This window comes from Chelonoidis abingdonii, chromosome 3 (genome assembly GCF_003597395.2).
Source record: "Chelonoidis abingdonii isolate Lonesome George chromosome 3, CheloAbing_2.0, whole genome shotgun sequence".
NCBI classification, from domain to species: domain Eukaryota; kingdom Metazoa; phylum Chordata; order Testudines; family Testudinidae; genus Chelonoidis; species Chelonoidis abingdonii.
Genome location: NC_133771.1, coordinates 186,300,935 through 186,317,559, shown reverse-complemented (window position 1 = coordinate 186,317,559; position 16,625 = coordinate 186,300,935). Strand labels below are relative to the sequence as shown.

Here is a 16,625-nt window from a genome sequence, read left to right as displayed (position 1 = left end):
GTATAAGCTGGCTCACTAGGGCTTCTCACCCTCGAGAGGTGGCAGGAGGTCCCGTCATTTGGTATCGGGGCGGGACGCGACGGTGAGGTAGTGAAGAGTGTGGTGCACGAGCATGTATAGATGTTTCCGTGGCACGGTCTGGAACAGAATCGGCTGCAGATCGTGCAGCCAGCTCCAAGTGAAAGGGCAGGGGGGGACCCCGATTGGGTCCATGTGGTAGGGGCCCAATAAAAATGTCCACGGGGCCAGGGGTGGAGGGTGGGCGGGGTGTGCCCTCTCGCAGGACCCGGTCGAGGTAGGCCCGAGCAGTGGGCTGTAAAGCGGCCTTCACCTCCTGAAGTACGCGCAGGGGAGTACGAGGGCTGGAGAGCCCCATGCGCTGAGCGAGCGTCAGGGGATCCAGCCAGTCTCCCCAGTCGTAGTCCAGAAGGTCTCCGACCCTGGTGACTCCCGCTAAGACCAGCCTCTGGCGCACTGCGGGGGACTCCGCCACCTGCACACGAAGCTGGAGGTTGTGTAGCAGGGGCTCCGCAAGGAGATCAACCCCCACGGTGGCCGCCATGGACCTGGTCGTTGAAAAGAGCTTCCAGGTCCGGAGGAAGTCTTGGTAGAAGACCTGCGAGACCTTTCTGGGCTGCCGAAGACCTCTCGGATGGAGGTAAAAGAGCTGCCGGTCATATCGGAGCCCTTGGAAGCGGCGGAGGAAGGCGTGCGCCAATACACTCCACGTCAGACTACCTGCAACATACAGGAGCCTCTGCAGGACCTGGAGGCGAAAGACATGGACTTGAGTGCGTAGGCACTTCAGGCCCTGCCCCCTCTCCTCCACGGGCAGGTGGAGAACCCCTGCAGAGACGCAGTCGATCCCTGGCCAAAAGAACTCCAGAATTGCCATCAGGAGGTTGGCCAGGAAATCCAGGGCTGGCACCAGGGTGTTGAGCCGGTACCAGAGCATGGACAGGACCAGTTGATTAAGCACCAGTGCCCTCCCACGAAGGGAGAGGCACCAGAGTAGTCCTGCCCATTTCTGGAGCCGCTCAGTCACCTTGCCCTCCAAACCGTGCCAGTTCTCCAGCAGAGACGGATGCATGGCAGAAAGGTATACGCCGAGATAGAGCAGTGGACCCGCGTTCCACCGGATGGCCTGAAGCGTGGGTAGGAGGGAGCTCGCCTGCCACCTGTCCCAAACCACCAGGCCAGAGCTCTTGACCCAGTTGACTCGGGCGGAGGAGGTCGCCGAGTACACAGCCTAGCAAGCCTCCACCCCCGCCAAGTCACCCAGGTCCACGAGGAGCACATCGTCAGCATACACCAATAGGACCAGCCACAGCTCCAGCTCCCGAAGCACCAACCCCGTCAACCTCTTGCGGAGGAGACAGAGGAAGGGCTCGATCACCAGAGGTACAGCTAGCCCGAGAGGGGGCACCCCTGCCGTACTCCCCACCTGAAGCTGACCAGCTCGGTCAGGGTCCAGTTGAGCCTGACCAGACACTCCGCAGAAGCGTACAGCACCTGGAGAAAACTCACAAACCAGGGTCCGAAGCCGAACGCTCGCAGAGTGCTCAGGAGATACCCATGATCCACCCTGTCAAATGCCTTCTCCTGATCCAGGGACAAGAGGGCGAACGACAGACCATCCCTACACCCTAATTCCAGAAGGTCCCGGACCAGATACAAGTTGTCAAAGATTGTGCGGCCCGGGACAGTGTAGGTCTGGTCTGGATGGACCACATCCATCAGCACGAACCCTAGCCCCACTGAGATGGCCTTTGCAACGATTTTCTAGTCCGTGCTGAGGAGCGAGATGGGACGCCAATTCCGTAAGTCACGGAGGTCCCCCCTCTTTGGCAGTAAGGTGAGCACAGCTCGCCTGCACGAGAGAGGGAGGACCCCGCTCTGCAAAAACTCGGCCCAGACGGTGACCAGGTCTGGGCCGAGGACGTCCCAGAACATGCGGTAGAACTCCACGGTCAGCCCATCCATGCCTGGAGATTTATTGGTAGGCATGCGACAAAGGGCTTCCGAGAACTCGGCCAGAGTGAGAGGCAACTCTAGCCGGTCCCGGTCACCCGTGCTGACCGTTGGGAGTCCGTCCCATAGCACTCTGCAAGCGTTAGGATCCGTCAGATCCGGGGAGAAAAGAGTCACATAGAAGGCCCTCGCCCTCTCACACATCTCCGCCAGATCTGTGAGGGAGGTGCCGTCCTCCGCCAGGAGGCAGGTGACGTGCTTCTTGGCCCCCCTCCTTTTCTCCAGGGCCTAGAAGAAGCAGGAGCCGCGATCCATCTCCTGAAGGAGGTGAATGCGGAATCAAATAAAAGGACCCCGAGCCCGATGGTCTTCGAGGGCCCGGAGCTCCTCCCACTTCTCCCGGCACGCTCCGCAGAGGGATGTATCCTCAGGGCTGGCGGCCAGACGCCTCTCCAGCTCTAAGACCTCCCGTTCCAACTGCTCTATCGCTGCATCCCTCTGTTGGCTGGCACCCCGGGTGTAGTCACAGCAGAAGAGCCGGGCGCGCACCTTCCCCAGGTCCCACCACCGTCGCACCAAGGGAAAGGCACTGCCCCCGCCAGGCCAGCCAAAACTCCCGGAAGGACACCACAAAGTCCGCATCCTCCAGCAAACTATTATTAAATTGCCAATATGCCGGCCCCGGCCTCTCCGCGCAGAGAGAGGCCATCACGGTGGCAAGGTGATGATCTGAAAAGGGGGCCGGCCGAACGCTGAAGGAGTGGGCCCTTGAAAGGTGGAAACACGACAGGTAAATGCGGTCCAGCCAGGAGTGGCGCAACTGATGGGCCTCCACCTGGACAAAGGTGAAAGTCGAGACGTCATCCGGGTGGTCGTCACGCCAGACGTCCACCAGGGAGTGGCGTTCGACGATCTCCTGGAGGACGTCCACTGCAGCCGGGCACTGCTCGGTCCCCGAGTGGTCCCATTCCTCGAGGGTGGTGTTAAAGTCCCCGCCCAGGACAAGGCACTCACAAGGATCCAGGGAGTCGAGGAAGGCGGACGCCTGCTGATAAAAACGCAACCTCTCCTGGCCCAATGTCGGGGCGTAAATGTTGACAAGATTAACCACAAGCCCCTCCATGTGGACCCAGAGGTGCAACAGGCAGCCTGGCACAGCCTCGGCGACCCCCAGCACCTTGGGCCATAGGTCGGGGGAGAACAGGGTCGCCACTCCAGCCGCGTGAACCGAGAGATGGCTAAAGTAGACCCCATCCCCCCCCACTCCAGCCGCCAGCTAGCTTCAGCGGCCAGATCCATATGGGTCTCCTGCAGGAAAACCACAGAGTACCTCCACCCCCCCCAGAGGAAGGAGAGCACCTGGCTCCTGCGGAGACCCATCCTACAGCCCCGGGTGTTTAATGTGGCAAAGATGATCGGTGCCATGAGGAGGTCTGGGGGGGATCCTCGCCGGCAGACATGCCCACGGCCTCCAGCAGGCCGCGCGGCAATCCGTGACCTACCCCATAGGTGAGTAAAGCATCACGGAAGAGGTGGACCTGCCGGTAGGCCGCAGCAGCCTGCTTCCCGGTCCTCTTAGCCTCCCCCATGAGGGCTCTCGCAGCCCGGAGGATCTGATGGAAATCCCCCCACCGCTGGAGCGCAAGCTGGACTTTGTTATGGAAGCCATGGATGTCCTCAAGTAACTCTCGCAGCTCCTTCCTCAGTGCATGGGGGGGCGGGTTCACTGATCGATGACTGTCCCCCAGTGGGGCCCCCGTCACAGCGCATGGCCCACTGAGGCGGGCAGACAGGGGGCAGATCCCCAACGTGGCGTCCGCCCACACGACCTGCCCCGCTCCCCAGTTCAACAAGGGGAGGCATAAGGAAAACAGCAGCCCCCAATGGGTCGGGACAGGGAAAAACGTCTAAGGCCGCTCTCTGGGGAGTAACTCCAGGGGTGGCAATGGCATCACGGGAAGTGGAAAGGACAAGGACGGGTCTGGCATCAGGGATAGGGTAGGGGACAGGAGTAAGACGGGGATCAGGAGGAGAATCGGGGAGGGGGGCAGAAGTAGGATCCAGAGCCTCAATAGTCGGGCCACTGGAAAGTGGCCCCTCCCAGTCAGGCTCAAGGATCTGGGAAGTGGAGAGGAGACCCCTAACGATGCCGGGCTCAGTCACTATGCTTCGTGCAGCAGCCCCGGCATCCAGAGATAAATGTTCGTCAATGGATTCCCTGCCCGGGAAGGAGGTCGGGTGTTCCACACCCAAGAGGGACACCCCCTGGGAACCGGGTACTGGCAGCGGAGCACCGGCCGTCGCCCCAATGGGCTCGGCAGCCATCAGCAGGGCGTCACCCACAGCCAGGCTGATGGAAGATTCCAGAGGACCCTCAGAGGTGGGAGCAGAAGCAGCGGTCAGGGGAAGGGAACAAGGCGACAGGGGGACTGGGGTGAGGTCACCCAGATCGAGGCCCGCCGGTAGAGGGTCGTCCTCCCCCTGCGTCACTGGGGTCAGACCCAGGGCCTCAATCTCCTCATAAATAGATGGGACAGCACCGTCCATCACCCCAGGACCCTGCCCGCCAGCACCCGAGGCGACGCCCACCTCGGTGCTCGCAGGAGCTTCGGATGGTAAGGGGGCAGGAGGAGCTTCCTCAGGGGCCTCCACGGAAAGGGACCCTGGAGAAGGGGCGGCATTCCCTTCCGGTGCTGCCACGGCGTCCCCAGCCGGCACCACAGAACAGGAGTCATCAGGGGGCAAGGCGGAAGGCTCATCATCGGTGCTCCCCTTCCTGCTCTTCCGGGGGGTCTCTGAATCCGAAGGATGTAAGGAGACTCGAGCCTTCCGCTTGCCCCGCTTCCCCTGCACTAAGGATCAGCCCTCCATGGCATCATCCGGGGGCTGGCTAACAGGGGTCGGATAGGGGGGCAAGGGCAATGGCTCAGGGACTCGGGGAAGCAGTGGTGGGGTAGCAGGAATGAGGGAGGATTCCCCCTGGCGCGAGCCCTCTCCCACGTCCGGCAGTATCTCCGCCGCACCCTCCTCCACAGCGGTGGACCGAGAAGGAGGAGGGGCAGCTTTGGGTGCTGGGCAGCCAGGGGTATCGGCGATGACAGAGCCGACGCCTTGCCGGGGCTTGGGGGTACAGGACGCTCCTCCATGCTGTGCCAAGGGGCAGTCCCTCCAGATGTGCCCCATCGCCCGGCAGAGGTAGCACCGGGCCTCCCTCGTCAAATAATGCACCCGGTAGTGGGCTCCCTTGCAGGGGACCAGAAAGCACCCCTCAAGCGCCCCTCCACCACGTGCCGCCGGCGGCAGTTGAAGCTGCACTTCCCAGCAGAATGAGAGGACGTGATGGAGGGTGGGGACCTTGCAGCCCAATGGGAGAGGGCTGATGACGGAGATGGGGCGCCCCAGGGCAGAAAAGGCAGGCAGCAGGGCGGCACTGGGCAGGAAGGGAGGGACAGAGCTCAGGACCAAGCAGCCGCTAGGTCTTCCAACAGCTCCAGGGGAACGAACACGCCCCCCACCGCCAGGCCAGTCTCTGCCGCCTCCCGGGCAGTGGCCTCCGATGCCAGGAAGAAGACCACCCTCCTATACATTTTGGAGGCCGCCACGATGGCCGTGGGCCCCATCACCCTCACGTAGGTCTCCATGTGGGGCGAAGCGGGCACCAGTATGCAACAGACGCCGTGCTTCCTGGTCAAGGTAGGGAAGGGGCCCCAGCCGCTGTAGATAGCAGCGGAAGCGGCAGTTGGAGGAGCAGAGGCAGGTGGGGGGGGCCAACGCAACCTGGGCGTATGTCCTGGGGACCGGGGGAGGGACACCCGCGGGGCTGGTGGAGGGAGTAGGGGGGAGCGATGCCGTGACTGGTAGCGGGCCTGCGGCAGCGGGGCCAATCTCTGCCATGGAGGTCCTGGCCTTTCTAGTGGGGCCCTTACCCTTCTTCCCACCCTGACCTTTCCCACCGGCTGGGGAGGCCCCCCCCGAATCGGAAGGGGCGAGGGACGTGGCAGCAGCGGAGGTCTCCCCGGTACTCGCCACCGCCGGTGCCCCAGCAGGAGCGATGGTAGGTTGATCAGCAGCGGCGGTCGAGGCAGAGGCTTGGGAAATGGACACGGAGGCAGATGGAGGAGGGGCGGTGGGAGCATCGTGAGGGGTCTCCCCTGCCATAACGAGAGCGGGGAGGGGGACAAACAGCGAGGGGAGGGGAAGGAGAGGAGGCGACCACCCCTCCCTGCTAGGCTGCAGGCAGGGGAGGAGGGTCCCAGAAGGAGAGGGTTAAAGGGGCGTGGAGAGCAACCAAGGCCTTAGGTGCTGGAGGATGTCAGGTCACTGATTCAGAGGGGATTCTGGTTCCTCCAATTGCTCTAGGGGATATGGGGGGCCAATGGCATAGGGGAGTGCAGTGAACAAGGACAAACTCAAATGGGGGAAGGGCACAAGCGCATAGAAGGGGGCATGAGCGCACGAGGGAAGGGATCAATCAGGGCTGGGGGATCATGGGGGGGGAGGGCAAGCTGGGAATGGGGTGGAGGGACCACGGTGCTACAGAGGGAAATAGGTGGGACGGACAAATGTGGCAAAGAAAAGAGGGTCAGTCCAGGGGACGGGGGGCGCCCACTGGCACTTGTGCAAAAGTCAATGCTTGGCTGCTGCTCCTGCAGGCCCATATGATGGAAGCGGGCGTGGTGAGCCAGGCGAGCAGCTCAGTCCCAGAGGCAGGAGTCCAAAGCAGAAGAACAGCTAGTGGGTGTGGAGGGAGCAACAATGGTGGTAGGGGCGAAGAGGAACACGGATGGACCAGGGGCAGGCTCCACGCCACACCCCTGGTGTCCCAACAGACAACAGTCCAAACCCTTACCACAAGAGCACAGTTCGAAAAAGACTCAGTCCAGAAAAGCCCCATCCACAGCGGTCCACACGTGGTCTTCTAGCAGCAGGTGGTCCTCTTCTCCTCCTCCGGGCTCCAACAGCTCCCCAGCAACAGCCACAGTAGCCTCAACAGTTCTAGGTGGTGGTGGTCTGGTGTCCAGGCAGGAGGGACCCCGCTCAGATGGTGTCCTCAACAACAAGAGCTGGGGTCCCTCACTCCCCTCCTCTCTGGGAAGTAGGCCAGCAGTCTCCCCCCCGTCCCCCCGCAAGAGGATGCAGGTGGAGTAACAGCAGCAACCGGGGGGGAAGGGGGATCTACCACCCAGCCTTCAAGCAGATAGCAGAGAAAGGGGGTGGGTGGTGGTGTCTAGCCCAGCCAGGGGAGCAGCTGGAGCAGTAACAGCAAAAGCAGCAGCAGCAGCGAGGGCCCAGCACCCAGCAGCAGCAGTAGCAGCCCTCTCCCTCCTTCCTCTACAGCAGAGCAGTAGAAGAGAGATCTACTGGCTACAGGAGAAGCAGGGTTCTGTTCCCTGAGTGACCAGAGCAGGGGCTGCACTAGAGTAATCAGGAACCTGCTAGAACCAATTAAGACAGACAGACTGATTAGAACATCTGCAGCCAATCAAGGCAGGCTAATCAGGGCACCTGGGTTTAAAAAGGAGCTCACTCCCAGGCAGGCGAGGAGGAGCCAGAGGAGAGAAAGTGCATGTGAGGAGCTGGGAGCAAGAGGCACAAGGAGCTGAGAGTGAGAGGGTGTGCTGCTGGAGGACTAAGGAGTACAAGCGTTATCAGACACCAGGAGGAAGGTCCTGTGGTGAGGATAAAGAAGGTGTTTGGAGGAGACCATGGGGAAATAGCCCAGGGAGTTGTAGCGGTCGTGCAGCCATTACAAGAGGCATTATAGACAGCTGCAATCCACAGGGCCCTGGGCTGGAATCTGGAATAGAGGACAGACCCGGGTTCCCCCCAAAACCTCCCAACTCCTGATCAGACACAGGAGGAGTTGATCCAGACTGTGCAGAAGATCATTGAGGTGAGCAAAATCTGCCAATAAGCGCAGGATCCACCAAGGTAGAGGACGAACTGTGTCACATAACACTATATATTTAACGATTCCTGTAATGTACAAAAATTATTTTCAAGTTTTTAAGCTAATTGTAGTGAAATTATCTCGCTACAAAATACAGTGTACCTCCACATCACGGGATATTTCTTGACACATGCACAGATGATGATGTGGCACTGCAGTGGCTTTGTTTGAATTCAGTTAGCCGCTATCTCTTTCATTCTATAGTTATGTATACCTACGTTTAAAGAACTGACTTACTTCGATTTTTGATAAGGGGTGCGAGAACATATTTTGAGAACCAAAGGGGTGCAGGCTGCAGTAAAGGTTAAGAACCACTGCTTTAGAGTCTTCCTTGAAAACTTTTGATTTGTCATTAGAAGTGTCCTTTACAGCTATCCCATTCCAGAAGAAGAAAGAGATATTGTAGAGAAAGGCCAAGAGGATTTGCAGCTGCATGTATTCAAGCAACCCAAATCCTGTAAGATTACTAATTATAATGAAGGTTCAACAGATGAAACTATTTTGGACTTCTGGAAGGAGAAGTTGGAGTCAGAAAGATGAGAATGTAACTGAGGCACTAGGAATCTGAGAAAAAGGATAGCAGCTGGTCGGGATGGAGAGTCATTGCGTTTGTTAACACTCATGGCATTATAACAAAATAGAAAGACATTAACCAATTTCAGAAAATGTAACAGCAGTTTGTCAGAACTAAATGTTGTTCCTTTAAGAAACAGAAGGGGAAGAGAGTATAAGAATACACAAGTCTCCAGAGCATAAGTATATTACTATGCACAGGAAGCAGAACTAGACAATGAAATGGCTTCTGTTTTCACAGCTTCAAAAAGATTTCTTTATGTAAATGGAGGAAAAACAGGTTTTTAAGCTTCTAAATCATTTGTCTTCAACTAATCCAACTGTGCATCAAGACACTAAAATACTCCCTCCTTTGAAGGGGCTGAGCAACCTGCCCTCAGCAGCACTCCAAGATTAAGAAAGCCAACACAAGTAACATCAACATGAAACTATTAAAGCTTTCAAAGCACCCTAAAAATTGTCTCCACAGAAGGAACACAGAATTACAATTAATAAGGAGAGTGTGTATGCATGGTGTCCCACAGGATTCTTGGGAATCCACATTTGAGAATGTGTATTTATTCACATGCAAGCAATATTAATGTGGAATTAAGCTAGTAGGCACTCAGTACTGCCCTATTGTCCTTGTGCCCTTCCAGGACATTTGAATTTAATTTCCAAAACTCAAATATTGGAGAACCAGGAAACGTTCAACTTAAAGTCCCCTGTAATGAAGGTTAATATTATGTGAAACAAATAGGCAGCTTTGGACAACCATAAAATACTGAGTCATGTGACACTTCCCACACAATCTTAACTGCCCCATCCAATTCCTGCTTTAAGGAGTCCACCAGCGACATCACAGGACCCTACTCCTTCCTATGCCCTTCCCAGCATCCCCAGATCAATGGCGCTGCACAGTGAAGGTTCACTGGACAGGACTCTACAATAAGGCGTTCTGATTTTGAGTTTAGTTGGTCACTGAAAACGGCAGGGTTACTTTTCCCATTCTTATTGCCATCCCCATGCAGGCAGAGTTAACTTTTACTCCTCACATAGTACAGTGTCACCGTATCTCTGAAAGACCAAATTAAAAAAAAAGTGTCCCTATTCCTATGTGGTGTACACTAGTCCCTCATTTTACAGTTCGAGTACATGCCTTCCTCATTTTTATTTTTAGAAAATGTACTGTACAATCAAATAAACATTCTAAACTGTACCATAAAATTATCTGTATTAGAGAAAGGTGGATGCTCTGCCATGGTTAAATCTCAGAACGGCTTTCACTTATAAATTTAGGAACTTTCCTAAAATCTTCCAATGTTTCCAATACACATTTTTCATGTGTAGCAGAGGATAGTTTTCTGTCCAAATCTAAGGGATCCATAAAAGTAGTTTTTTAAATATGAGATGCAAAAATAAGTAAGTGTTAGTCATGGTTTGTGTACCTTGTGTACCTTTGAGTCCCAACTTTTCCCCAGGAAAAACGTGATTTCTTCACAGATAGAATAGGGAGTAAAAGCAAAGCTTATAATGAAATACCGATTGCAACCATACAGATAGCTCTCCTACTGAGTGAATTTCATTCATTTTAATTTTGTGCAACCTGTAATTCAAAAACAGCTGAATCACATTTTTCATGCATTGGCATCTGCCTGCATTCTGCAACAAATCTGTTGCTACTAACAACAATAATTACCTCAGCTACACAAAACTAAGTTGCTAGGAACAAATCTTGGTCCTTTTGCTCCAAAAATATAGGCATCTAACTCTACTAAGGGATAAAGTTATAGAAAGACCCATATGTCCTTCCTAAACTGCACCAGCCACCAAAGAATAAAACTGTTTGCATAACAATTACAATAAGAACTTTAACTTGTTTAATTTAATTACAATCTATATTCGTTAAAGAATATGCACAAGTTTTCAATGAGATATTACAATGTGGAAAAACTGATGTGATACTAGCAAAAAAAAATTTGAGCTAGAAACAGACCCTAGTCAAAATTTTTAGGTCAGAATAATTTTGTGATGACTTGTAACTTTAAGAAAGTGTTCTCAAACTGACTAGAATCTTTTCAAAAAGATTCTCTTTTGCTTTCAGAATAAAACTGGCAATTTTCAGGACAAATAAATTTGCTAGCCGAAGTTGGAAGGGCATTAAAAATAGGAGTTTAAAATGGAACCTAGTCACAAATTTATACCCCAATTCTCCAAACACAAGTATAATTTCACTCATTAGTCCCACTGAAGTCAATGGGACTACTCACCTGAGTAAAGTAAATGCAGGATTGATGTCTTAATGGAAGAGAGAATTCTCTCTCTTTATAGGATGTGTACATTGAAGAGTCCATTTACTTCACTGGAAATTTTGAGTGTACAAGGAATGAAACATCAAGCCCAAATACATTTAAAAAGTGACCTGCAAGGCATTTTACCTGATGAGATCTGATTTCAGCATTTTGAGTTTCCTCTAAACAACTGATGACATCAAGGACATCTGAAACGGCTGCATTTCCAAAATCACGCTGTGTATTAGTGATGTTCTCAGCTGTTGCACAATATGCAGTAAACAAGATGCAGTTGTCAGCAAGAACTCAAGTAGTAACTGATTTTCAACTATTTCAATTGAAAATATATTTAGGTCTGATCTTGTACTCCTTGTGTACCCCAAACACTATATACACACAAACACTTAAAAACATGTGTATAATAATACATACTACATACAGACATATAATATTTTATAAGTGCATATTTTTTTATTTACTGTTTGTGCGTCTTTTGTTTTCTGTAGAGTTAATTGCTTTATGAAATATTATGAGAATACAACATTTTAAAATTTGGTATCTGCAATAAAACTAAACAATTTTACCACTCTGAAGATTCTGCCTTTTTGTCTGGTTTTGGTTATAGAAAATGACGTTCATACAGAAAACCAGAGTGCAACTTATGTAGGCCAGCTGGAGAGGGAATAAAGAGTTAACCTCCACTTCTCCCTCAGTACTTTTTTTAAGCAAATGTGTTCCAATATCGCTGCAATGCATTATTGTACCACAGAAATCTTGGAATTAACTAAAAGGGCATTTTTTACCCCTTCAGTAGAGAGAACCTAACTGCACCACACACACAATGATTCTATCTTCAATGAGGAAGTGGTAAAACATACTAGTCCTATCTCTTTTGTGATTCACAGAGCAGCACAGAAATTATTCTAGATGGAATGTACTTACTGCCCTACTGACTAAACTGTTACAGTAGTTGCAGTTTACAGTATGATATCTAATGGTTAGTTCAACATAGACACTGTCAAACTGCAAAGAGCCTAACTCCGGCAGATGAGCTGCCAAAGTCACCCTACCTTCACAGGCAGTCCTTCCTGTAAGCCACTGACAAATGGCACAACATGTTTTGACAGTATTAGCATATGAACCTCTGCCATAAGACTAAAAACAACAGGCATCCCTGTACACAGTATGAGTTAGCAGATGGCTAGGGGGAAAACAGTACCAATCAAGTTCAAAATATCTCATAATGCAGTCATGCGAGTCATTCTGCACCTAGAAATGTAATGCTATCCAAGAATACTCTTTGGTAAACACAAGGTCACTTGTACTGACATTAGTCAAAACCAGATTTTTAATTACCACATAGGTATTAAATTCCCAACAAGTGTTCAAAAATACTATTTTGCCTTTTTTTTAATTATATAGATGAAGAGCCACTTTACAGTAAATTTAGGAACCAGACTATCAAATGCAGTTGTCACAGATCTCTAAGAAACTGACTTACTCATTAGTCTCCATTATGTAGCAAATGTCACTGCTGTAGAGATGCAGAGTGCTTAGCAAAGACAGAATGTTATTCATATAGATGTGATACACTGATTAGAGGACTGCAGCAGTCGCCATATAAAAATGGCATCATATACATGGCCAGGCAGAACAACAGATCATTAGAAAATATGAAACTGGCTATGTTTTTTAAAATGTACTTACACATTTCTATAATGCCCAAAACATCCTCCGACTTTTATCTACACTAGAAAATTTAGAAAAAATTCCCACTGGTGTTACCACCAGACCCATCATTAGCACCAGCAGGAGCCCTAATATAGACAAGGGTCTGGCAGCTCTGTTTTTAGCCACCGTATGGGCTTTGTTAACACAGTGGCAAAAATGCTAGTAAATGCCAGAACCTAATCTATGCTAATGATCCCACCAGTAAAGAACCGGGGGAGCACTGATGCAATTTTTGTTAATGGACAGTTTTATAATACTTAAATACTGCACCTACAAATGTGTTTGCTGTAGAGAAGGGACTGTTAAATTTCAATTCTGAAATTATGCCCCTTTTGGAAAGGCAGCACTTCAGTACTTTTGATGTTCATGAGATACACTGGTTTGAAAGCACTGGAAACTGAATTTCAACTGTGTAGCTACAAAATGGCTAACAGAAGGGCAAACTTATCCAGAAAGCTCTGCCACCTCTCGGTGGAAAGGCATATGTTTCATTTCCATGCCCATTCAGACCTTGGACTGTGAACAACAAAAAGTGGCCCCAGTTTTGATGTGTGTGTATCCAGTAGCGAAACTGGACTGAACCCATAAACTCATTTTACATAATCCAAACATTCATCACTTGGTAACAATAGCTTTTTGTCATCATATACCCAGGATAAATTAATATGGGATTTTTTCCAAAAGCACCTAAGGCTGACATTTGCAAGAGACTAAGGGAATTAGACACTTAAACCCTCTTGAATTTCTAGTGGATTTCGGTCCCTAACTCTTTTGGGAACCATTGAAAATCCCACTCAAGACCCAGCAACCTGGATGTAAAAGGGACCTGGCAATGGAATATGGAGCCTGAGCAACTCATTCGACCCAAATGGTTTCATTAACTGTGGGTCCAAAGGATAAAATCTCTTCAAACCTGTTTCCCTCTCAATACTGCAAAATCGTTACAAATTGAATCAATTTCTTTAACAAGGAAAAGGTGAGAGAGGAAGCAGATTTTCACATCAGGCACTTAAATATACAAAATTAATAGTTTCCCAGTAGACAAAGATGCCTTTGCCCTTACTTCTTATTCCAAAGTACACTTTGACTGTTTTGTATCATTCATGGTCACACAACATTAGATACATTTGCAGAGACAAAGAGTATTTTGTGCCAGAGAAGAGACTGAGGTTAAACTCAACAAGTTACTCACTGGGTCTGTTACGTATTCCAGAGTCTAATTCAGTTTCTCTGAAACTGAACCTCTCTTTGAAAAGTAGAACTACTGCCCTATCACAGTCTACTCTCCCCACAAAAGTATACACAGATGTGCAAGAAGAAACCACTGAACAAAAACCTAGGTGCTACTTTTGGCAGCAATGACTAGTACAAACTTATTCCCAGGAGAGATGGAGCAGTCATGTACAGTTTCTGGCTAAATAACTGAAGGCTTAGTGAGTAACTACCTTCATTAAAGCCAATAAAATCCTTCTTCCACAGAGACTAATGGGCTAAGCAGCCTTGAAATGGGAGTCTAGCCTCTATTGCAATATGAGCCTACAGTGGAAATTGCACTAGTTGGGGAGGCAGCAGCAGAAGCTCCTCAGCTTCCCCCAAACAAGACCAGTAGCTCCCAGAGGCACTATCATCAGTCCCAGCTACTTTAAAGACAGGGTTTAACCTGCAACAATCTAAAACCTGGCTCCGGTCCCAGCTCCTGCTGGTGTCACCTTTAAAAATAGCCCCAGACAAAGGTCCCGCTGGCTCTTGGGGGCAGAGGGGGATGAGGGCTGGAGTTTAATGGACACAGGACAGACTCACTGTGCAGGGGTTGGGGGCCTCTGCACTGTCACATGCTAAAGAAGAGGGTTTCCGCTCACAGCCTGAGCTACTTTCACTGACCTCCCTTCATAGCCTGCAGACTGCTTGGCCCACAGGGACTTCCTCCCACATTAATGTTGAGCAAAAACTCTGGGGAAATAAACGGATAGAAGGCAAAAGGCACCCATACCAGCAGGGTACACACATACAGGCGGCAGGTACAGAGGATAGCAGAACAAATACACACTAGGGGGCGGGTTATAGAGAGAAACCTGGCACCTACATGTGCGCGTACACACACACACACACACGGAGGCACAGGGAGGTTAGAGGATAGCCAGGTGCACACACACTGGGGTGGGAGTAATAAAAGGTGGGTGCACACCACTTGTGTGTGTGTGTAAACAGAGGATAAGTACACACACCTGAGGAGAAGAGTATTGAGTGCACGTACACCCCCATCCCCTGGGGAGTGTTACTGAGAGTGGGTACATACACACCCAGGGAGGAGTATGGAGGACAAGTACACCACTGCAGGAAGGGTTAAGAAGGATGGGTGCACATAATCCTCAGGGAAGATACCAAGGGAGAGTGTGTACACACATAATGACCAAAGGCAAGAAAGATACCAGGGACAGATGTACATACACACCCACACACCCTCTCGGGAAGGGCGGAGATCCCAAGGGTAGGTGTGTACATCCCTTAGGGTGAGAGGATACCAAGAGTGGGTGTGTACACATGTACGCACACACCCTGCAGGTGCCAATAGCACATGTACACTCACTCCTCAGAGGCAATGATGGCACGTGTACATACAAACACACACACCCCGGGGCACTGATGGCACGTGAACACACATCCGTGCACCGGGGAAGAGGGGACGACACACCAATAACATGTACACACACATATGTCAGGGGGACCGATGGCATACGTACATACAAAATGACACACCAGGAGTACCAATGGTGTATGTACATGCAGGCATACACAGAGCAGGGTACCAATAGCATGTGTACATGCACTCACCAGGGGTACTGATAGCAGGCGTGTGTATACACACACACACACACACCCATACCCCGGGGGCACCGACGGCGGGTGTGTGTACACACACACACACACACACACCCATACCCCGGGGGCACCGACGGGGGGTATGTGTACACACACACACACCCATACCCCGGGGGCACCGACGGCGGGTATGTGTACACACACACACACACACCCATACCCCGGGGGCACCGACGGCAGCGCACACACACACCCATACCCCGGGGGGAACCGATGGCGGGTGTGTATACACACACAACCACACCGACCCCGCAGCCCCACGGCCGAGCGGGGCTGCCGCGGCCGCTCTTCCAATCCCAGCTGCCCCGGCTCGGTTTGAGCTCGACGCCCCGCAGGGAGGCGCTGCTTCAGCCCGGCCGGCGGACTCACGTGGAGAGTTTCCTGGTCCAGAAGAGCCCGCCGGGCCACAGCTCCTGCAGCTGCACGGCCCGGCCCAGGTTGCCTTTGATCTGGGCCAGCAGGCGGCTCGCCTCGGCCTCCAGCCGGTCCCCGTACGGCAGCAGCTTGTTGTAGGCAATCTCTTTCTGCGGCACGAAGCCAGGCGCCTCCCCGGGCGGCCCGCTCCCGGCCATGGCTGCCGCCGGCGCCGTCCCCTGCCTCTGCCGCCGCCGCCCTCTGCGCCAGGCTCCGTCCTAACGAGTCACACAGCGGCTCCTGGTGACGAAGCAACCAACCGAGCGAACGGCCGCCTCCCGCTCAGGCCAGGTCACTTCCTGCGCGGGGGCGGGGGGAGCGGAAGCGGGAGGTGGAGGCGGGGGGCTGAGACAGCCGCGGGCTGGGGACGAGGGGGCTGGGTGGGGAAGAAGGAGTGGGAGGGGCGCTTTGGAGTCGGCGCTTAGGGGCCTGAGTGGGGCAGGCTCTGGGAGCTGAGGGAAGTCAGAGGCGGCAGTCTGGGGGTCGGGGAGTGCGGTAGGGAGACTTCAAGGTGAGGTTTGAGGAAGGAGGTAGGGAAGAGGCAGAGCTGAAAGGAGCTCTGGAGGGAGGGGCAGTTGGGTGTCTGAAGGGGTGGCAGGAGTAGAGACTGAGACAAGTGTGGTGGGGATTGTGCTGGAGAGGGACAAGAGAAAAGGGGCTGAGTCCCTGGTTGCCTAGCAGGGCTGACCTGTCCAAGAGCTCTGTCCGGTTTGGATTCATTCTGGTAATATTTAAAGTGACTTGTTAGGAAGGAATTCGCTGGGCATTTGAATGAGGTCATTTAAAATTTCACTTAAAAAGAAATCTTCATGCAAATTGTCCCACCCTGACAGCCC

The 16,625-nt window shown here is 52.2% G+C and overlaps 1 protein-coding gene across 1 annotated transcript in view; it reads right to left on the bottom strand.

Annotated features, from left to right (window-relative positions):
* PSME4 (proteasome activator subunit 4) overlaps positions 1 to 15,958 on the bottom strand; it is a 228,449-nt gene extending 212,491 nt beyond the window's left edge. Inside the window, exon 1 of the mRNA XM_075064374.1 lies at positions 15,745 to 15,958. Within this exon, the coding sequence (XP_074920475.1) occupies positions 15,745 to 15,947 (203 nt within the window). The 5' untranslated portion in view covers positions 15,948 to 15,958. The remainder of the gene's footprint in view (positions 1 to 15,744) is intronic.
* Positions 15,959 to 16,625: the final 667 nt, after the last annotated feature.